Here is a 23,745-nt window from a genome sequence, read left to right as displayed (position 1 = left end):
TGAAAACACTTGAGTTTTAGACTACATAAGCCCTATGTGTGTGTATATATACTTTTGTTGTGCAAAAATAGCTGAAGTTGTGATGTGACAGCTTGTAGATCTGGTATTTGTTTAAAATTTTGAAATGTGGGAAATGTATTTTTCACCATAATCAAAGTGATTTATTTGCACACAATGTATGAGATTGTAGCTTAAGTGGTTTTATACGATCAGATATAATGTGCTACGGAGTTGTCTTCATAAAGCCATTGAGATAGTTGGTATACCATTAGGGCTCCATTGAGCTCCAGCCCTGTCTTCCCTGTGCGTACCTGCACTGCTTGGTCTCTTGCCAGGATCTGTGACTCACAGGAGACGGAGTGACCTACTTTTTAAGTCTTTGAGGAGTGCCAGAGAGATCTTCTTTTTCCTTTTTTTTAAATATATATTTGCAAGAGAATACAGAGGGTAAATAATCTAAGTCTATGAAAATACACTTAAACCCTTGAAGCACTCAGAACACAGCACACAGAACGGCTGTGTCAGCACGGTTACCTCAGAGAATCCCATTTATTATCGAACTGGAAACATTTCAGCTTTGATATCTCATTAGAAGTCAAATGATTGAGTTTTAGGCTATACTGGCTTTCTTCAAACCGACTCTCTACTAACTCCAACCAATTTAAGCACTGTGAGAGTCTGTAATTATGTGCTTTCTGTTTCATGTATTCGATTCATCCAGGTTAAGATTTCTGTTTGTGTGGATATTAAGGAATTTACTTTTCACAAATCAATGCCACTGTCATAGAATTACAGCAAGTTTCTTTTGGATGGCTGGCTGTACTGTAAGGGTGCAAATTAAACCGTTCCTCGTAGAATTCATGCCGACTTGGAAGACTGTTGGATCAAGAGCAGCGTGATCAGTCAGATTAACAGCCTTTTTTTTTGCTACTATATTTTATTTTTCGTATACAGCATCGTTTGCCTGCATGGACTGGCATTTCCACTTTAATTGCTAATTGACGATTTTGCCCGTGTTGTGTCTCATTGAAGCTGTGAGGTTGAATGCTGTGTCTTGGCTGCTCCATTTCCCTTCTACACGGATCCCACCGCTTTGATATGTCAGTTGTGTTTGAGTCTGCCGCCTTCGTCTTGACACCATCAGCCCTGCTCACTCCGACCCCCTGGAAACCCCCCGGCATGCCCGCCCCAGGGTGTGTGTTCAGTCATTTATTCAGCTTCCTCAAAAAGTCTGCCATGCCTTCACTTCCCTTCTAGTTTCCCTCCCCTTATTAAGATGCAGGAGGCAGTGCAGCGTTTGGTTTGAAAGGCTGAGTGCTACAGGGGGTGCCTGGTCTGGTACAGTCAGTGGGGGGTAGGCTATGGTCTGTGTGTGTGTACGGGGACTTTAATGACTCTAATGCGCTGTGTTCAACCCAGCTCACATTGCCGCTACATTCTGCAGGCAGCTCACACTGTCCTGATTGCTGTCGTTTTTGTGCAAGTCCAGTTGCTAACAGGATGCTAACATTAAAGTGACGTTCAGACAAAAATGATCATGATTGGAGATGAACCAATTAGATTAATGCTGAATGCTCCTTGGGTTGCGTTTATCCCTGCTGTATTTAGGCTTGAAGAATATCTTTTGTTTCCTGATAACAAATATTTTAACATGTTTATATTCAAGAGGTGCTGGTAGTGAACCACATTGATATTTTCAATAATATTCGATTTGTATGTTTCTGTTTTATTTTGTGGGCCACTGTATACATTCAACATGCCCCTTGTGTGATGCATGTTTATTGGAAAAATGCGCTAGATGTTTGCTATATCAAATTTCAAATTGTGTATGGTGGAGGTACATTATAAAAGTCACGAGCCAAAGCACAAGCCCTATAATTAAATGAACTATTACGCTAATGAGTCCCCCCTAACAGGATTAACATTTCAAACTAGCCCTACCATCGATAATATTGCCTATGGTGAGGGAAACAGCTTGAGGAAATGTTTACTAACACAAACACAGTGAACTGGAGTGCTATCCATTTCATCGTCATCAATAATCCCAGCATGGTTATCTTCAAGGTAGTCTTACAGTAGACCGCTGATTACAAGTACAAGCTGGTACAGGGGTTCCTGAGCTTTTTCATGCAAAGGTCCCCAAAGAGCCACAGCCTCTGGCTGCAGCCCCAATATTGCGAAATGCCTTTAAGAAAAGAAAAGGAAATAAAAGAAAGAGGGCTCATCTACATGCTCCCCTCTTTTTTTCCCACACAATTTAGGTGATGATAATAATGACCAAAGTAGGAATGCCAGATTGAAACAGATACATATAAATATCCATCCTAAGACAAAAAAATCACACCCAGTGTGAAGTGAGCGGTGCTATTTCATTAAGTATCTATTTCATTAAGTATCCCGCGAAGCTTGGCCAATGTGACCCTGGCTAAACAAACAGACACCAAATTGACCAGTGACAGTCCCGACAGACAAAGCCAGATGTAGGAGCGGTTAGCACCGCTCAAAAAACGAAATGCATGACAGACTTGACTTGACTGTTTTTTTTACTCTGGCAAGACACAGACATGGCTCTACCGTCCACTGTGACCACATGACACTATCTTGAAGGTTTATTAATGCTGTATCCAATATGTGCTGCAGCAGCCACAGGTGATAAGATAACGTTGCATGTCAAAGTATTTCATGTAATCAACATGTATCACATGTAATCACTGATTTAATATGACAGCATTGTACCAAGAATTGAATACAGAGAACTTGAAACCAACATCATCTTTATTTTATCTTTGCTGCTTTTGTGATGTGTTTGTTGGTTTTGCGTATCAAAACAAGATGATGACAAAAACATACAAAACAGGCTATATATTTCTAAATGGCCATCTCTCAGCGAAGAAATTAATCTTCAATAGAGATTCAGTGTCAAAAACAATTAAAAAAAAATCATTTCATAGCCCTTACCCTTTAATTTGACTGTCAATTCTAGTCTCATCTTTATAATGCTATGATAGAAATATGGATAGATAAAAATAAATAAAGGTAACAGCATTTTCATTCCCTTCTCCAGGTTGCATGCATTGGTGAATGCAGGCTGGCGTTTGGATTTCTGTTGTTACATGATGTGGTAATGGCCTTTTAAACTCCAAATTATACAGTGCTGAACATTTCACTATAGGCTATGTTTTATATGCATTCTTTATAGTTTTAACAATAAAGTATGGTGTGTAATATCAGTATGCCAGTAATACATTCTACTGAACTGACTCCATCTTGATGTAACACAGATAACAGTGGTCGTACTGTAACTGTTATTACTCTCAAGCTGTTTTTAAACTTTTTATACAAACCCCAGGTTTAAAGTAGCAAACACAAATTGTGCCTGCCAACGAGTGTGGGCGAAATTAGTTAATATAGCATCGATATTCGTTTAACCACTTTAACCTTATGTAGGAGCCAAACAGGGGTTGTAGTGCTTATTGAGCACTGATTGAAGGGTGATTGATTGTCTCCTCATTTCGTGGGAGTGTCTCTGTGGGTGGCCTCGGAGGTTACAAAAGACAGTTCTCACATGCTCACCTTCAAGGTTGGTTGTGTCCGTGAGGTAGGGGTGAACTGGGAGAGAGATATTTTGTTGACCGCACTATTCACACTTACACATTGTTGTATTTCTTGCTCACTGTTAACTTATTTTCTGGCACATATTTATTGCATATAATGTATTGGATTGTACATTGTAATAATTGGTGGCACTGAATTTAAGTAAATCATTTTAAAACTTATGAGCAATTATTTGGACTTGAGTGTTTTTAGTTTTGCGCGTCTACAGTTTTTATCTCCCAAGCCATGCCTGCCGGCTGATTCACGTATTGGATACGTATATGGATCATGGACAAACTAGTGAACATTTTTAAATAAGCTAAAATATAGTTTGCTCTAGTCAAAACTACGCCATTTTTATTGTTAATAGTTTTTTCTCCTCTTTTGTACCCCTTTGTACTCTTATTTGTGTCCTTTAATAACGTTGCTTGTTTTCTGTATGGGGACTATGGATGGGAATTAGCATTGTTGCTAAATCCGTTGTATTTACACTACTTTTTCTATGTATTGTTCATCAATATGCGTCCCTTCCAAATAAACATATAAATAAAATAAAGACAACGTGTCGCATCACGATGCCGCTATCCGCTTGTAGATCTGCCATTTACAAAAAATCTGGAATAATTGGAATATTTAAAAAAAAGTTGTATGGCGGTCCCCTTAGACTGTTTATCAGACTGAAGCTGCGTGCAGCTTCAAGAGAGACAGTCCACTCAGAGAGTGTGCAGGGTCTGAGGGCTGGATCCAGGCTAGGGGTCCCTGGCACAAAATATTTTCAGATGGGAGTCCACTGCCAAATACTTATTAACTTTGGGGTCCTTGACATGAAAGAGTTTGCGAAGCACTGCTAATAGAGCAGCTTGACGCAGGAAAAAAAATTAGAATGTGTCTCGCAAACCGCCAGGTCAATCGGCGCCAAACTGTGTATGCAAGCTGCCAGTAGGCCCCAGAAGTACCTCCAAAATGATGTTTTATTATTTTTGAGCTGTGCTAACCGCTCCTCCGTCTGGCTTTGTGTGTAGGTCCCTATGTCCGTGGTACGAGACTAGAAAGTATGCAGAGACCGACATCACCACACAGGTTTTGAATTTAGTTTGATAATGGAAGTCAGTGAGGCTGTGATGAGATTGCAGAGAGACCTTGCCCAAACTTGGGGTCATAAGTCACATCCGACAACAGACGACATAGATGACTGTTTTATTTATTTTTTTACTACGTTTTGCTTCTTTACAAATCAGTGAGGCATGTGCTGATGGTGGCACAGTGCAGGTCAGGAGACTGCACAACTTGTGTAGATGCTCTCCTCTCCCCCTCCTCTCTCCCAGTGAGTCATGTTGCATGCCACATGATGTGCCACTTTCGCCAAGTGAGTCATCCCAAACAAAAGCACCTCATGTGGAGGAGGTGAAGATGGAAGCATAGGGGACCGTTCTGTTTTTTAAATTCTGCTTTTTTTGCTATGTTATATTTAGCTTTTTAAGCTAAATGTGACTTTGACTTGTTCTTGACCAAGTTACTGAGCTGCATTGTGAAACATTTGCGGTCTGTCTAACAAGCCTCTTTGGAGAAATTCCCCTATCTGTGGTAATATTTTGTAAGGTTTAGATTTTTGAGTCAAGGTTGGACATCATGTGAACTTCCAACTACCAAAAACATTTTTCTTTTGCACAGTGCGAAAGACAAAGTTATACGCCATAGTAAGTTGGTGTTGCTTACCGACATGAACAGAGTCTAATTTTTCTTAGCCAACTTAAAATACTTGTCGTGGGGCGCCTGGTGGTCAAGGCGCATACCACATACTAGGCTATGATGCCTGCTGGCGTCGCCGGTTCGATTCCCGATCCGGACGACCTTTGCCGCGTGTCATTCCCCGTCTCTCTCCCCGTTTCCTGTCAGTCTACTGTCCTATCAAATAAAGGCATAAAAAGCCCAAAAACAAATCTTTAAAAAAAAGAAAATACTTGTCGGCAAGTGACAACATTCATTATTGGGGGTCCTCCCCATTTTTATCCTTTTTTCCCCTTATTAGACCGTTACCAAATCTCATTGGCAAAAATAGCTGATCTACACGTTCACAAAAGATCACATTGCAACATGTTGTGAGCTAGTAGATCTGAAATTTTTGCTGAATGTACGCCTATTTTTGAGCGGTGCATCTGGAAGAAGCTAAGCTCCAACATCTGGCTTTGTCTGGGTCCCAAAAAATGTCTGGGCCCCAAAATATTTCCGGGCTCTGAAGTGTGGCCTACATCTTGGCTCAAAGCGCTCAAAGATTGATGTACACCCGCCCACTGGCGCCCAGGGTCACATTGGTCAAGTTTCGTGAGACGCTTAATGAAATTAGCTCATAAATAGCACCGCTCACTTCACACTTGTGTGATTTTTGTAGAATGTTTGCCTATTATGACTTGCCCAGAATACATACGCTAGAGTTCACATAGGCTTAAGGTAAGGGCATTGGCTCCGTCCTTGACATTGTGCATTCTGTCACATCTCTGAACCAGTTGGTTAGGCACTTAACCTTTTCATGAAGGTTCAAGAAGTCTTGCTGCGTGGAACGGTAGCCTGCCTGCTAGCAGAGTGCTGTGGTTTATAGAAATATTAATTCATCCCCTGGGCTGTGGCCCATCTGCTGTGTGGGTTGCACGGCTCTCTGCGATGGCACCACTCTCCAAACCCTGTTGAAGACCAGACCCTGGAGAGCAATGGGGAGCTATATTGACCTATACAGTGCTGTTTGCCCTTGACCAGCGCATGCTTTCTCATGCTTTGGCTGTAATAAAACCGTAATGACAGGCAGAGAGGCCAAGATGCTCAAATGAAAAATGATCATTGTCTTGGGCATGTGATCTCGCGGCGGCAATGGAGACTGATGGGACAGGAACCTTGGTGTAATGTAATGTGTGGTCTCGTCCTCCTCTGCTGAGCAGGTTTGATTGGTAATGCGCAAGGAAGCAGTGTGCTGGAAGGCAGGTTTTTGTTTTTCCAATTTATTCCGTGCACATGGATATATTTCAACTGAACACTCTAAACTCAAATTCTTTTTTAGGTTGGTTGCGAGAGGGGGGTGGGTAACGGTGCGCTTGTCGACTGGATTGTGTGTGAAACCGTGCATCCGTGTGCATCCGTGCACGTGTGCATATTATAATGCGGTGCATGGCCCCTTTAAGGAGCCTGCATTTGTTTGCCGGCTGCGTCTGGGGCCCTAAGTGAAGCTCTCTCTGTCAGTTGAGTGAAGCTCGGCAGAGGCAGAGGCAGCCACTGGGAGTTCTGTTTCATCTCCTCTCATAGCGCTCTGGAGCAGACATGCAAATCCGCTGTAATGAGCGCAGCCTGCTTGGTGGTGGTGGTGGTGGGAGGGTGAGGGTGGTCGGGTTGGGGAGTTGGAGGTGGAAGGGGTTGTGGTGGTGCTGCTGGTGGTGGGGTGGCGGGGGATGCGCTCAGGAATTCAAAGTGGGGAAGGGGAAAGGGAAGGTGAGAGCATCCGACAGCGCCGTGCCCAGGGAGAGGAAGAGAGAGGGAGACAGACAGAGAGACGAGGGAGGGGAGAGGGGGGTTATGCCAGGAGGCGGAGGTGATGGGAAGTCGCCCCTCTCAAATCATTCATAATCATTAGCCCACCGCTGCTCCCCTCTTCCCTTTGCTGTTATTACACTTGGAGGTGAAGACACAAATTGTGTCGGGTTAATTAGCCTGATACTAGTGGTATTTAATTTTTATGACATTGAAAAATGTGACCTGGAAAAACCGTCTGTCAGCTGTTAGAAAGTGGAGGGCTTTTGCATTCTTTGCGTTTAAAAGTTGAGGCGTCTCAAAACGCTGTTTGTAAGTGATGAGTAAAATCCCCAGGTTCACTTGTCATTCTTGAGGTTACACTTTCACACGCGCACACACTTCCACAGACCTAAAGTTCTTGAAGATTGTGGTGCCACAGAATACTGTGGATTTCTCTACTTTGACTGAGGGGTGCAGGCAGAAGGGACATTTTCTACTGCCTGCACTGCTCATACTAGTGCTGCAGTCCATGAAGAGTGTTATAAACGCCATTATTCCCATTCCCCTGGCCATCCAGGAGTTGCATGTTTGTGGGTTTTATTCACTCATAAAGAATTAGGTCCCCAATCAATGTTGGTGTGTATCGGACCTCTTGCTGCCGTCCAATAATGTAAAGCACTCAAGACTTTTGATGAGCTCTGCAGATCGATAGGAGGTTAACAGCCACTCCTCATCAGCTGAGACCTACAATATGTCATGAGGTCTTTAAGTGTGTAGAGTGTGTGTGTGTGTGTGTGTGTGTGTGTGTGTGTGTGTGTGTGTGTGTGTGTGTGTGTGTGTGTGTGTGTGTGTGTGTGTGTGTGTGTGTGTGTGTGTGTGTGTGTGTGTGTGTGTGTGTGTGTGTGTGTGTGTCGGGGGGGGGGGGGGGGGTGGGGGGTGGGGTTATATCAATGCATACTATTGAATACCATGGGCTTGATCTGTGACTGTGAGATGATCAGTGTTATCTGGCAAATAAAGTGGGTGCCTGGCTGTGGGGATGTGATTCAAAAGCTAAACAAAACTACATTGCTGATGAATGCATTTAGACCAATGGTTCCCAATGTGGTAGCCGCAGGGGTCCTTGAGGGCGTTCCAGGGTGTCCCCAGCTAATTGATACTTTTGAATAAAATGGAACCATTTGGCCCCTTACGCGTCCATTTGGTTCCATGTGCGAAATGAACACGTGACGATTTAGTGTAGATTGGGATCCCATATATGACATCATATCAAATGGCGGTCCTTGGCACAGGGGGTCCTTGAAATGTAAAAAGGTTGAGAGTCACTGGCCTAGACATAGCCTAGTACTGTCTTTGGTCGTAACTGAATCCCAGAAATGTGTGGTTGAGACGTTTCACAAGGCACGTTTCAGTGACGGCTTGGCTTGTCATGGCCCGTGTTACGCCAGAGAGCAGAATGAAATGTCAGAGAGGACTCCCACGCAGCCCCCTCCCTCCCTCCCTCCCTCGCTCTTCTCCTCCTCCCTGAAGCACGGAGAGTTCCCCAGAAGAAGCAGGCAGCCGAGGACTAGTTTTCCTCGGCACAGCAGTATAGTATCGCCTTTCTCTGTGCCCTGTTTTGTCTCCAATGAAACTTCTCAAATTACTGCCGGGCCGGGCTGCCTCCTCTTCACACTGGAGGGAGTTCCTCTCTGTGTCTGATTGGCTGAGCTGCCGGAGGGAGCGCTGAGTGATGATGTCACCGTGTGGAGGTCCTCGGGGTGTGTGGCCCAGGAGGCTGATGTGGCCAGTGTTTTGTTCAGTGCCACCGGCCCTTTACTTGGCATCGGTTCTCGTGTTTAAAAAAAAAGGTGAGAATACCGGGGAATGGTGCCACACAAAATGTAACGTGTAAAAGGCAGACTTCCTAAAAGGAAAATTCCCTTCCTTTACAATCCCTGCTCCGTGGGGATAATGAGAAAGAAGGCATGGCTTAGACTCACAGAACTACAATTCAAGGCTGGCTAGGCTGGGGAAAAATGGCAACCGGTTTAGTGCATCTTAGCCACAAATCTCCTCAGTGGGTGTTGGACATGTTTTTGCTGTTGGTGTATCTTGGCTTCTCCTTTCTGTCACAATTTCGTTTGTATTTGTGTGGTCAGCTGGTTGTATGACCTGTGACCACAGTTAATGACAGCAGGGAATTCCCATGAGTCATCTGCCTTGCTTCCTTTCTATAGCAGCTCTGTGCACACAGAGTATACTCTGTTGTCGAGTTACCATCTGATAGCAGTGATGAGCCGGATACATCCATAACATTATTATATTTAAAAAGGATAGTCCCATTCTCTTCAGATTAAAAATGCATCTATCAACTGAGACCCGGCCAAGACAGGCAGCAGAACAACTTTACACACTTTAATTTTGAAATTCCACCTCAGAATGTCCTTATATTTTCATTCTGTGGTGGTCTGCTATCATTCTGAAGAGAATTGGCCTGTGATAACCTTTCTTTTTAACTCTGATCAGGATTTAGAGGGAAGGTGGCTATGATATTCTGGATGGCTTTAAAGACAAGGGCAATAGATCATTTTAAATGCTGGAAATTTGTATGTGAAACACAGTGCCTTCAGTGTATGTATATTTGGCATTATCATAAATGATACATTTAATGTACATTTAAGACCCATCCCAATATTCATAAATCATCCAGTTGAGTAGTTTTGTGATGCCAGGGGAGTGGAAGGAGATCCACCTTGGTCAACTGACCCAAGCTCTGTATAAACAAATACAAGAATACTTATCATCAATAAACGTTCATATTTAACAGTAGAAACGGTTCCAAAGCATTGCAAATATAGCTTGAAATGGTAGACATTTAAAATGTACATTATTAATAGGCCAATGATATACTAAGTACACTATGTACAAATGGCAAATTCCACGATAAATCATACTTGTTCAGCAGCTATAATTTACATATATACATGTGTAGGCTACACACACATTTATATTTATACTGTACATTTGTTTTATTATTATTTTGCCAACTAGAATCTGGACTAGTCTATAAATATCTGAAGTTGTCAGAATGTCCTTGTAGTATTTTGTGAGAGACATTCTGTCTTCATCCCGTTTGTTCTCCAAACGAAAGGGCTGCCCATGAAATCCACTTATCAGTCATAGCTCATTTCCTTTGATGGGCCTGGATCATCTAAATCACTTTTCCTGCTGTTATTCTACTAAATCCTCCGGTTTTGTGATGAGACCTGTCCCTGCTGTTGTAAAGCAATAATGTGATGATGATGAATCCCTTCTTCGCCTGGAGGTATTTTAACAGCAATGTCTAAGCTAACAATGACTCCTTCCACACACCCAGATAAATAGCAACATTGTCTCCAGGAAACCAAATTAATTAAAATGACCTCGGATTGAGTGGGCGGGGTAATGAGAGGACAGGTATAGACACTGAAAGCCGTCCATCCCCAACAATAACAGATCCTGGCTCTGTCACAGACAGACACACAGACAAACAGACACAGCCTCAGTCTCAAGTGATACGCCTGCTATTCTCTCCTTAATGAGCCAAAGAAGGAACCCGAGAGCAGCAACACCCAAATTAGCATGGAATTCATCCAGAGAATGCCCGAGGAGTTTATAAACTGGCATGAACGTTGACAATCTGCTGGTGACGCAGGGCAACCCTGGTTAAATTCCACAGCTGATTGTGGTTCATACTCTCACTGTCATTGCGTTATTCCTGAGGTCGATGTTCACCATACGTCTGAATCCCTGAAGTGCAGCAAATACTATGTTATTGAAGTGTATTTGGCCTGATTATGTATGATTATCAACCCGGCTATATTCTAATCCAGTGGTTCTCAAACTTTTAGCTCAAGACCCCAAAAGGAAATTTGGCGTTTGCCTGGGACCCAAACTAATGAAAACAGCAGACCCACATGCTCACAACGTGTCGCTAAGTGCAGCGTTATGAGCTTGTAGATCTGCTATTTTCACTAGTTCTTAAAAATGTTTTTTTTTTCTTTTCTTTTTCAAATTTATATTTATTTAATTTTATTTATTTATTTATTTATGAGATTACTTACAAAATGCAACGAAAATTAAGAACAAAATGTAGGAAGCAAAAAATAAAGAGGTATTCATTCATTGGCGACCCATAATTGGTCCACAACCCACAAATGGGTCCTGACCCACTGTTTGGTGAAACAGTCTTCTAGTCCACTATAAGTGCATGTGTCACCTTCTGTGTGTTTGTGGGTGTGTTTCGTACGTGACCCATGCATCCTGGCATTTATTTTGAACGCACCACCATGGAGGTCAGAATAGAAACCTGCTGATGGACATTGCAGTCGATCTATATCGGTCTGCTCTGTGCACCTTGTGACATCAGCAGATGTCCCGGAGCCGTCCCCATGTCAACTGGCTACATTGTCTTAGCGGAGCAGAGGCTAAGCTGGTGCGCCAACAAAAGATGAAAACTGTTTTACCTGTGTGATTCAATCCTCTAATCTCCACTATGCTGCAGTGTTGTGCAACCGCAAACGCAGAAGCATTATCATTCAGGGGGAAAGGGCGTTTTTCTTTTTTTTTTTACGATTCTACTCTGTGAATCGTGACGTGCCGTCATATGCCTTTGGCTGTGTGGCCGTTTTTAAGCCTTATCAAGTACACGTTCACTCCTGTAGGTCAAGTGATTGCCTTAATATTATTTCACGAGGTCTTTGTCCCGTGTTCCTGAGAGAGGTCGTTCCTGAGTGTACAGGTATGTATGCATGCTGTGTTTTCCGGTGACCACTGGGCTGTGTTATCACACACACAGGTACAGTGTGGCTTCTGGGAGCATTTTAAAGAGCCTGGGAAGGGGAGGTTGCAGTAAAGCAGCAGCGAAATGGGAGTTCTAGGAGTCAAAGAGCAGCACTTCAACGGCTTAATGATGCAGCAGCATCCAGCGCTGTCAGGCAGTAAACTCTTTAATATGCTGTTAATTATTTCTGAGAGATTGGATATTGATTAAAAAGCAAAACGGTTTTAATTATAACTCCAGTGCCAGTGCCATCCCAAGTGAAGACAATTTTAGGCTTTACGTGAGGGGAACGTCTAACTAACCCACACCAGACCCGGAGCGTCTATACCTACCCCCTCCAAACATAAAATGCACGCACACACACAGTCAGACAGACACCCCCCCCCCCCTGCGCACGCTCCCAAACCCTAGCTAACATTTGCAATTCATGACCTGATTCCTGCTCTGTGCAGTGATTTCAGAACATGCATTGCCCACTCAGGTAATTTCTTCAAATCACGCTTGGGTACCTTCAGCTTGTTTTCTTTCTAACACATTTATAGCCTAACTCATTGTAAACATGGCTTTGAGTCAAAGCCCATGCAGGCTACATCTTTTAACTACATATTTCTCTCTTTCAAGTATTAAAGCACAGAGTTGCACTTCTTGCAGTGTAAATCCAGGTGACCCACGGCAGTCTACCTTCCTGATTATGCGAGTTTTGCTCTGTGGTCCGTGGCTATGCGGAGGGAATGGTTTGCTGCCCCCCGGGCGAGGCCGTGCCAAACCTTGCACCGCCATTACCTTCCTTCCTTGCCTCAGAGGCTGGCTTAGGATTTAACTGTGGCCTTGGACACGATCTGGGGAATGCTGATGAGGGTGGGCACTCAAGACCGCCACCAAAACACTCGCTGTGCCAGCCCCAGCGCCTTAAGTGATCTATTTGTGATTCAGCAGCAGGCTGCCAGGCTGGCGCGGAGTCAAGCTCCCAGGGGGAAGTGTGTGTTAATGCAGAGGCCCCCCAGGCCCAGGCACTAGGGTAATTGGGTTCGCATGGTCGGTGTCAGGACACCCCTGCTGCTCCTAACACAAAGGCCATCTCCCAGCCAAGCTGTTTGGGACAGAGAAACGAACCCCTCCTGATCACTGCTCTGATTCATTGGAAAGCCTTATTGAATTACTGGAATGTCGTGTGTGTGTTTTTTTTTTCTTTTTCTGAGGGCCTGCAGATTGCACAATGAGCTGAGGGCCCTGTGCTGGTGCTTTCATCTGCCTAACTCCCTTTCTCTCTCGCTCTCTCTTTCTCTCTCTTCCCCTCCTCCCTCCCGCCTTCCCCCGTGCCCTCCCTCTTTGTCGCTCTAAGCGCTAGCGTGGAAAACGTCCGACAACTGAGAATATCTCTCTAATATCCCCAAATGACATAATTACCGCCGTGTCCATTCAGATTCCTCCCTTGGTCTGCATTCAGGGGTCACAAAGCCTGTTGTTTTGTTGCGTGGCATCCCAACATGCCCTGCAGCGCTTCGGCTGGTCCAATGTCGGCTCCTGCCTCCTACACCACTTCAAGCCCCCTGGTCCGGATGCCTGCCTGTCTGTGTCTCTGTCTGTCTGTCTCTTTTGTCCTGCCTGCGCCTGAAGTGGCCGTCATATCCTGCTGATCCCTCTATTAGTGAAACATCTTCATAAGATGATGTACTTTGCAGACCTCACCGTTTGGCTCAGAGTAATTACAATAAAGGTATCCGCTCTAATATCTCGCGCCTTTGTTTTGTACGGTTCAGTGGGTTTAAAGAGCCCAGCGTTTTTGCTTTTCCTTGTTGACAACTCTCTCTCTCCCCAGCCTTATGCGCTGCGTTTAGCTGCCCCACAGCCACAGTTGCACCCTGTATTGATTGGCAGAATAATTATGGACTTGATTCGTTCAACCACAGGCGAAGTGGGATTGAGGGAGCAGAGGGAAACGGGGAGAGCATGTTCTCCGTTTGTCTTCTTTAAGTCTGCCTGAAAACCAACACTAACTCAAACAACCCTGGATGGTACTACTGCTAACGCTGGCTAATAGATATATAGTATTGGAAAATACACATGCTCTGTTAGCAGCAAGGACGCCCCGTTTGGCAGGCTGCAATAATAAGCTGAACAATTGTGCTCAGCAGCATGTGCAGGGAAGCCATAATTGACACATTCCAAAAACGCAAGTATGGACGGGGTTATTATTAATGAGCTCTTCTTGAAGGTGATTTCAGCAGCATCTTTAAGGCTTTAATTGATAAGGAAGACAGGATGTTAAAAGGATGTTACCTACTTTATTAAGGCGTGCTGTGGATGAAGGCCAAGCTTTCTGGAACAGTGTTTGTTTGTATGCATGCATGCATGTCCCCTCCAAACTTAAAGTAGACCAATCACAGCTCATGCTGCTACGTGTACATAGCAGGCACCTGCGCAGGCACCTCCGGCCATGAACGAACACAGCATGAACACTGAACAGTGACTGTGCACAACCGAAATGCAGGTTGAATTGAAGCTCATGAAGAGATAGTTTGACCGCCGTTGATAACCTAAGCAAGTAAGTTTGTCAATGCTGGGATAATGCCATCCTGATTTGGCCTGTATAGAGTGCCTTGACAACTGGATACTGCAGTGTGATCTGTCCAGTGTGATTTGTGTGGCTTCGCTCACATTGCACAATGCACACACAGTAATTTACTATTGATAGCTAAAGATTGGAAGGGAGGCCATGGCATTATTAGACTTGTCTTGTTATTTTTTAATGAACCGGAGGGCTTAGGGTCGGTCGCTGCATGATTGCAGTGTTCACGTGCAATCACAATACCAAGCCGCGTTGCTATTTTAGCTTCTGACTTTTCAAAAATAACTCCCATAAGCCCTTCGCCTCCAGGGCTGGAAAAAGTGAGGAATCTCCCTTTGAATGAAGGGCAGGTGAGTGGAGTTCCCGCCCCTCCCTGTTTTTTTTCCCTCGCAATCACTAAGAAAACAAGGGCTTCTCCCGTGCTGGAAATAAAGTTGTTGATATGGAAGGTATGGCCCGGGTTTCGGTCGGGAGTGTACAGTAGATGCCAAAGGCTTGTTACCAGGTTACATCACTGTTGTTGTTGTTGTGAGTGCGTGTGCCAGATCTTCAGGCACAGCAGAGGGAGCTTGCTTAGCGATTCCCCTCTCTTTTGCCAAGTAACCATCCCACTACAGGAAGATCCCTGTCATAGCAAGCTTTTCTTTTGCTTCTTCTCGCTCTCTCAAACACACGTGCGCACACGTGTGCACCAACACAGACGTGTACACACACATACGCACGCACACACATGCGTGCGCGCACACACTCTCACTCACTCAAGACGGACAACATTTAACCATCAGTGGTGTAAATATTTATTGTTAGCTGTTTGAATCCCTCTGACAGTGTTTTGAGCATGGCATTCATCATGTCCAGAGTACTAGCATCACAGGTTCTAATGGTCTTGTCTGTGTAGTTGTGCTGACAAATGCTGCTGCCGGAGTGTTAACCATGACAGATGCATGACTGCAGTAAAAGGGGGGATTAATTGCGGAAATTGCAGATAAGTGCAGGAGAGCTCTGGTCTGGTACCCATCAACAGTCTTGTGTCTCTGCAAGTAGAAGCTATAGAATGGAGAGCTGAAAAGCTCTAGCTCTTCTCTCATTGAGATGCCACTAATGCACAGGTTATTGGGGGACAGCCGTCAAGTTACTACATGTATATAGGAGGCATACAAAGAGAGAGCAGTTCTGGTAGGGAATAGGGATTATTATTATGATTGACAGGCTAATATCTCTTTAATACCCACATAAGCTTGATAAGTTATAGATAAGTTATGGATTGGCATTATATATTACCATGAAATTCCATTCAGGCATGGCTTCAGCAATTAGTGTGGTTGCTAAAGGCAACCCACTATTGAACTGTTATGCCAGCTTAGCTAAAGTGAACCTGTTTTTGTTAACCTTTTAAAGTTATCTGGGTTGTAAGGCCAGATATCTTGGTCAATATAATGTCCATCAGATGGGATTGCTCATGCTTCACTTGACATCATATCATAATATATACTGTACTATAAATGGTAATTAATTTCCCCAACAGATTCCTCGCGACTCGTATCAGTGCAACCACACTTGCAATTTTCCTGAATTTCAACTTTCTAGTTTGATGTTAAGATAGTAAATAACCATATTGTGGCATAATTTTAAATATTAGATTTTATGGCTTTTATGGTGTGGAGAAGTATAGGCACCAGTTTTGCAATAGTGGAAATGGATGTTGAGATTTAGATTGGCCACAATGGCCAGTTCCTCATTTCTATCTCACTACTTCTCTAAGCTGATGAAATTGACGCACTCTGCTGTAGTATAGCCTGATTTATACTTGGTTGTACATCTGTCTGTCTTGCACCAACAATAGCAGAACTACAAGCTCACAACGTGCAGGTGTCATAAGTTGCAACGTATCGTGAGCTTCTCTTGTTGATATACTATGATTAAGGATATATAACGCATGTGTAAATAAATGTATTAGGCATATGATGACGTGACTCCCTGGTTGTTGCACAGCCTGCTGCCGTCATTGAGGATACTTGAACAAAGCAAGGCTTTACATCACCTGATGTATAAAGGCTGTGATGTCAGTGCGATTGAGCCACACAATACCGAATCACTGATTTGCTGTAAGAGCTCTATAACGGACAATGAGAGGTCCCGTCAAGAACATGGGCTAATTAAGACATTTACAAAGGGGGGAAAAGGCTTTGTATTCCCATTCAGAACCAAATGTGCCATTAATCCCCTGTGGATACAGAAACTTGAGCGCTGAATTGAAAATGAATTTGACCATCCATTTCTGCCTCTCAGCTCTCAAACACACGCCTCGGCATACTGCTCTCGAAACAAATTATTACGGTTGAGTGGGGGGAGGGGGGGGGAGTCCTGATTCTTGGAGTTGATGACAGTGACAGAACCCCATTTTGCCCTCCTGAGCCAGCCCTTGATCAAAGCGGTTCCATGTGTGTGTCTGTGAGATGACAATCTGCTCCCTTGGGCTGCTAAGTGTAATCGCCTGAACTCTCTGACCCCCTGAATGCAAGCCACAGTTGTTGCTTGCGCTCCCCGCCAGGCGTGGTGCCAGTGCGTTCGTGCCTCTGTCTGTGGCCCACTCTCTCTCTCTCTCTCTCTCTCTCCCCTTTCTGCTTTCTGTTCTCAATCCCCTCCCCTTAACTACTACTCTTGGTTGGCCGGCCCCCAGACTCAGTGGTGAACATACTCAGACACGGTCTTCCCTGACAGGGTAGCAGGCTAGGGCCTGTCTCTGTTCCTGACTGCCCTCAGCGCCTGGCTATAATGAAGAGGGGGCTGCAGAGCAGAGGGGCTCTGCTCTGCACTGTGCCTCATCATGTCTGCCACGGCCCAAGGTTCTGTAATTAAGACACGTGGACTTGGCCCTGCAGATTATGAAGCATCTGGATCATTAGCATGGAGGTCAAATGGCGTCCCGTCTCTGTGTAATGGGCGGAGCGCTTGTCATCAACTCTGACTGTGGGGCTGCTCACCTCTGGCGACCACAGGATACCTTCCTTCCTGATCCTCCTCTGGTCCTGCGCTGCTGGGGCTCGGTATTGTTAGAAAGGCTTCGACACAGACACCTAGCGGCCACTTGATTTGAAATTCAACTCCGATTGCAAAATGGTTGAATTGTTGTTCCCGTTATGTTGGCTGAAAGCGTATTTCATGGTGTGATGAAGTAAATAATTGTGTGTACGCCTTTTGTACATATCATTTGCTTTTATAAATAGAATCGACCCATGGTAAAAAAAAAATTATCTCCATGTAAATACTGTGGGGACGTTTCATTATAAGAGACTACACTGGTTTACAGTAGCAGCTATTCAGGTGTCACTATGCAAATGAGAATCTTGAACAACAACAACAACCACACGCTGACTGATTATTATACAAACATAGCCTAATAATTCTGTCACGTATGATGGTGAATGGATATATTGGATCAAAACGATTGTATTCTCATTCGGCTTCCTCTATGGTGCAGTCTAGACGAGTTGCCCTTTTGCTATGTTTTTCTCAGAGGAAAGGCCTGTTACTCATTAACGGTGGGTGACTCACCTTTTATGTCAGTTACAGGGTGGAGGTGTGTTCTGCACTCAATTTGTTTATCTTTTCTCTGATGAGGAACTATCCTTCATGATCCCCCAACCATGCATGCACGTCTGTCACTAGGTAATCAGTCAGACGGTCTGTCACCAGGGCCACTGCTACCGCAGTACCGGTCTGCTCAAGACTATAAAAGATGAGAAAGTTGGTGCGAGTATTCTATTAATGTGTAGCAATATGGTCTTTTAACCACACCCGCCAACACATATCCAAAACTTGCTGGATTCATTCTGTGTGCAATGGAAGTAAAACTGCAAAATGAATGTTGGAACGATATTCGGCTGCCGTTTATTATGTGAACAGGTAGGTGGTAGCATCTCTCCGATCACCGAAGTAAATCAAAAGTAATGGCTTCGACGGATGTAATCCTTGTTGAGCCAAAAAAACTATAATAATGACGAGGGGAGGTTTATGGAATCACGTGGGGGTAGATTGAACAGGGTACGTAGGCCACTGCTCAGTGTCATTAATTTTTATCTTGCCGAACAGATCCAACCCCCCCCCCCCCCCCCCCCCCCCACACACACACACACATCACAATTCTGTTTAAAAACACCACAAATGCTATGATTATTGGCTGCCGCTGCCTAGAGCCCAGTGACTGCTGACACTGATTCTAGATATTGAATTGGCCACCAGGCACTTCTCTAACTCCCACTGTGAGAGATCAATTGAAACGGACTGCTTCAATCTGCTCCTGAGCCGAGCGCTTGCAGTTTGACCGATGTAGGAAGTTCTCTCTCAGGGGGATGAATGAGCGTTGACTCAATCACTCAAACTTGAGCTGTACTACATAGGGATGGGACGATAATTGTTATTATCATTTATCGTGATAAAAACACTGTATCGCAGAAATTAAAATTTATCTTGAAATTGTCCTCCGTCATGCACTGGGATCAATTCACCTTTTATGTGTCGAGCTCCATATCAGGTACCACTTAAACCCTCTATAATTCGTAAAACGGACCAAATTCAAAAAATAGCTGATAGTGATGCGTTATGAGCTTGTAGATCTGCTATTTTTTGCAGATGTAGTAGTGGATGTTTTGATTAGCGCGATTATATTGTAAATCGCAATTATTTTGGTCACAATAATCGTGACATGAAATTTTCATATCGTCCCATCCCTAGTCGCACACAGAAAATGGCCCATCTGCCGATCTCGCGCTGCCTCTGTGACGCGCCTTGAGCCTTGAGTCTCTGAAAATATACACAAGCTTTGCACATATAGTATGAGCACACGCATTCATTAGACTTGCAGAAATAAAGTTTCAACTTTTCTACATCGATATCACTGTTTTGATGAAAGTCTTTAAATACTGCGCTTTGAAAGAAGTAGCAACGCTTTATAGAAAGAAAAATGGAATTGAGGGCACCCATCTTATTTAACAAACAACATTTTATATTTTCACTCAGACCAGGTTTAAATATTAAGCATAGCCTATTTAAAACGTATTCATCCGAAGTCTGTCCAGAAATGTGACGTACATATTACCGTACATATTCACACTAGAAAACATAATGAACAATCTTGGGCAGTTCTTCTTCTTGCCCCGTAGCCAGATTGTAGTGTAATTCCTGTACCCGAGGGCTTGTTTTGCACGCTGCCCTATATTCACCTATGCTTGTAACTTTAGGCCTGTCTCCTCTGACACTCTATTTTAAGACAGAGAGAGAGACATGGTGGTGGTGGTGGTGGGGGCGGCTGTTTGCGGACTGCACAGCACAGCAGACATGCAAGGCCGAGGACAGGAGGATGGTTGGCAAGACCAGTGGTTCTCAAACGTTTTCATGTCAATTATATTTGGCCGCAGACCCCCTATCTGATAAGGATTTGTGCTAGGGACCCCCATAAAAGTCTTCTTCATACCCTGAAGAAGGCTGTGTTAGCCGCTACCCGTGTGGGTTATCCCCTTTTTTTTTTTTTTTTTCTAGGACTAGCCTCCTCAAATAAAGGCTTTTAAATATTTCACCAGAAGAGTGCCTTGGTTTCTTTTTTCCTTATATGCAGTTTTTTTGCAGTTGAAATGTCTGAAAAATATTCAGAATTGTTGTGTATAAGTGGTTAAACTGATCATCTTGATCATCTTGATCCTATATTCACTTTTGCGGGGGACCCCCTGGAACCCCCCCAAGGGCCGCTGTGGGTCCCCAAACCCCACTTTGAGAACCATTGGTCAAGACGACAGTGCTCTGCTTGTTTACGGCAGAGGCTCCAACAAGGGGGGGGAGGCAGTGAGGGAGGGGGGGGGGTTACTAGCCTCAAGAGAGTCGGAATTCCTCCTGAGCCATTCCCCCATTTGGCTGGCACTTGTGAAAACAATTCCCTTGCATTTACTCTCTCGCTCCGTGTGTGTGTGTGTGTGTGTGTGTGTGTGTGTGTGTGTGTGTGTGTGTGTGTGTGTGTGTGTGTGTGTGTGTGTGTGTGTGTGTGTGTGTGTGTGTGTGTGTGTGTGTGTGTGTGTGTGTGTGTGTGTGTGTGTGTGTGTGTGTGTGTCCAACTATGAGTCAGCTCTGTGCACAGCAAGTGGTAGGGAAAGTTGTGGGCTTGTGTTTTACTGCAGCGAGATCAGGACTGTAAGTTTTTTTACATTTTTAATAGAGAGAGTCCACTTTTGTAGTTCGTAAGCTTTCCTTGCGGGTTGTTTTCTTTAACCACATGAACCCTAGCGTCCCTGCTCAGGGCATCATAATAGGCCAGCATTTGGCGGAAATAGCAGATGTACAGTATGAGCTTGTAGATTGGCTATTTCCGATGAAGATATTTGGTGTACGGAGGACAAGCACAGACTCTTGGGGAACCCCATTCTGCAAAGTATATATGGGTTTAAGAGGTTTAAGTGGTTAAGTAAATCACACCTAGGTAAATTATGCTCACATATGATGTTTAGAATGGTGGCTGCGGTGGCTCAGGAGGTGGAGCAGGTCGTCCAATGATCCGTGCGACGGCGGTTCGACGGCGGTGTCAGCTTGCCACCGTTGGTGTGTGAATGTGGGAAGTGAGAACGCTGGCGTCGACTGTTCGCCGCTTCACCACCCCATGTATATGAATGAATGAACCTTTGTAAAGCACTTTGAGTACCTTAGGAAAGTGCTATAAAAATGCAATTCATTATAATGGTGCTCTAAATCAGGGGTTTCAATGTTTTCAGGCCAAGGACCCTTTAGTTAAGAGAGAGATGAAGCAGGGACCCCCACAACACTTCTCATAGATTCCATGTAAATAATCGTTTGACAGCACGATCATCAGTGTATTTTGGGTTCATGTCAATTTGTGTTTTCAGATATTTAACCACTTGAACCGTCAATACTTAATAAACTTGACCTTTCACTCTGTACTTAGTCTGCTCTTTCTCCCTTCTACACCAAACCTCTCGAAAATAGCCGATTGTGAGCTTGTAGATCTGCTATTTTTGCTTAAGTTTTCAGAATATGGTTTAGTGGTTAATATAAAAGAGAGAATTGAAAAAGGTTTCTATCACACAAAGATTTGGAGGACCCCCTGTAGTAACTCTGAGGACCCCCTAGGGGTCCGGGACCCCCTGTTGAAGACCCCTGCCCTAAATATCAATATATATTGATATATAATTCTGACAAAGTCCTCTCTGTTGTCTCCCACCAGGGTTGAGCTGCAGACGACGTGCTGCTAAGCTGATGTCCTGAGGCGAGGGAAACATCTTCAACCTGTCACTTGCCTCAGCCTATTACCCCCCACCCTACCCCACCCCCTCCCCCACCCACGCATCGCCAGCCCACCAACAGCCACCTCCACCTTTTCCCCCCTACCCTACCCCTCCCCCCATCCCCCCGTCCTCATCCCGTCCCCCCCAACCACCTCGTCCAGCCTATAACCGCCCCCCTCCATCCTCCCGTCGGTGCCATGACGTCGGAACTGGAGAGCAGTCTGACCTCCATGGACTGGCTGCCTCAGCTCACCATGCAGGCGGCCATCCGCAAGGCGGACGCGCAGGGCGGCGCCCACGGGCCGGGCGTGGGCAAGAAGAGCGCCCTGCTGGACCCCAACACCACGCTGGACCAGGAGGAGGTGCAGCAGCACAAGGACGGCAAGCCGCCCTACAGCTACGCCAGCCTCATCACCTTCGCCATCAACAGCTCACCAAAGAAGAAGATGACCCTGAGCGAGATCTACCAGTGGATCTGCGACAACTTCCCCTACTACAGAGAGGCGGGCAGCGGCTGGAAGGTGAGCCACGGATGCACTGTGTGTGTGGGGTAGGGCTTGGCAATGGACTGTACCTGAAATATATCCAAACCCCATATTTAGTACCAACGACTTAAGCCCTTTGCACACAGGACAGTTGCGTTTTTTTTTGATGCATGAATAAAACGCATTGGATTTGGTGTGCAATGCTGTGCGGAATCGGCGCTGCGGATCCAAAAGGAGTCATAAAAGGAGTGATGAGTTTTTTACCGCATGCGACAAGACGCACAAATCGAACTGGGTTCGATCGAGAAAAAAACGCACAGCCGCAGCCACTCGTCGCATTCGGCTAATTAGGATCCGGTGTGCATGAGGTCGTAGAGAATCATTGTTTTCTTTTAAAATAATGAAATTGTCCGTTTTATCCGTGCGGATAAACGCGCCTGTGTGCAAAGGGCTTTAGTCTTGCTCGTGTAGGTTAATCAAGAAGCATGCTCTTTTTTTAAAAATCTTTTTCTTCCTTAGAAATCAACGAATCGACACAAAACTATTTTAATAGATTTCTGAGCGGTGCTCCTGGAAGGAGCTGAGCTCCAACATCTGGCTTTGTCCAAAGTTTGTTGTACACCCAGGGTCACATTGGCCAAGCTTCACGGGACGCTTAATGAAATTAACTCATAAATAGCACCGCTCACTTTACACTGGGTGTGATTTTTATTTATATTTTTTATAATTGACTAAAGCGATTAGTCTGATTATTACCACTTAACCCTTTGTTATACAATAGTGCCGTTTAAAAAAGCTCTGTCATTTTCAATTGTGATATTGTTTGGAAGTCAAATCTCCCAGCCCTACTGTGTGTGTGTGTGTGTGTGTGTGTGTGTGTGTGTGTGTGTGTGTGTGTGTGTGTGTGTGTGTGTGTGTGTGTGTGTGTGTGTGTGTGTGTGTGTGTGTGTGTGTGTGTGTGTGTGTGTGTGTGTGTGTGTGTGTGTGTGTGTGTGTGTGTCTTTAATGGATTCATTGGTGAACCCCTTGAACTGGCTCCCGATGACAGCGTGTGACACATAGAGCTTGTAAACATGACATGATGATGCTGGCGAGATTGTACACGATAAAATCCTCTGTGTTAATTAGTGGGCTTGATCTCGTGGGAGAGCCCATTTATGTGTTGTCACTATTCTTTATTGTAACTTTATGCAGTGTATATATTTTCAAAACTTTGGCATGTTCTAGCTCCACCAAAGTTTCACTGGAAGCTTCGTTCAGACTTTTCCTTTGAGAATAGCTGGAAATTATTTGTATCTACTTTTGAAATATAGATTTTTTTTATTCATTTTTTTTGTAATTGGATTTTTGATTTTGTCCAGGTCCAGTGTTTGTCCAGGAACGGTACCTGTCTAATTTAACACTGAGGGTTACACATGGATACACTATCAACACTGATGGTTTTACTGAGTAGTAGAGAGGTCTCACAGACATCTTACAGACCTGTTAGATGTGATTTTAGATATATTATTA

At 44.5% G+C, this 23,745-nt stretch overlaps 1 protein-coding gene across 1 annotated transcript in view; it reads left to right on the top strand.

The window, feature by feature from the left end:
* Nucleotides 1–23,745, top strand: part of foxj3 (forkhead box J3) — a 98,876-nt gene that overhangs the window by 9,939 nt on the left and 65,192 nt on the right. The window contains exon 2 of the mRNA XM_080727389.1: nucleotides 21,688–22,269. Within this exon, the coding sequence (XP_080583515.1) occupies nucleotides 21,946–22,269 (324 nt within the window). The 5' untranslated portion in view covers nucleotides 21,688–21,945. The remainder of the gene's footprint in view (nucleotides 1–21,687; nucleotides 22,270–23,745) is intronic.

This window comes from Nannobrachium achirus (assembly GCF_963921795.1).
Source record: "Nannobrachium achirus genome assembly, chromosome: 6".
NCBI classification, from domain to species: domain Eukaryota; kingdom Metazoa; phylum Chordata; class Actinopteri; order Myctophiformes; family Myctophidae; genus Nannobrachium; species Nannobrachium achirus.
This window is presented reverse-complemented; position numbering and strand designations above follow the sequence as displayed.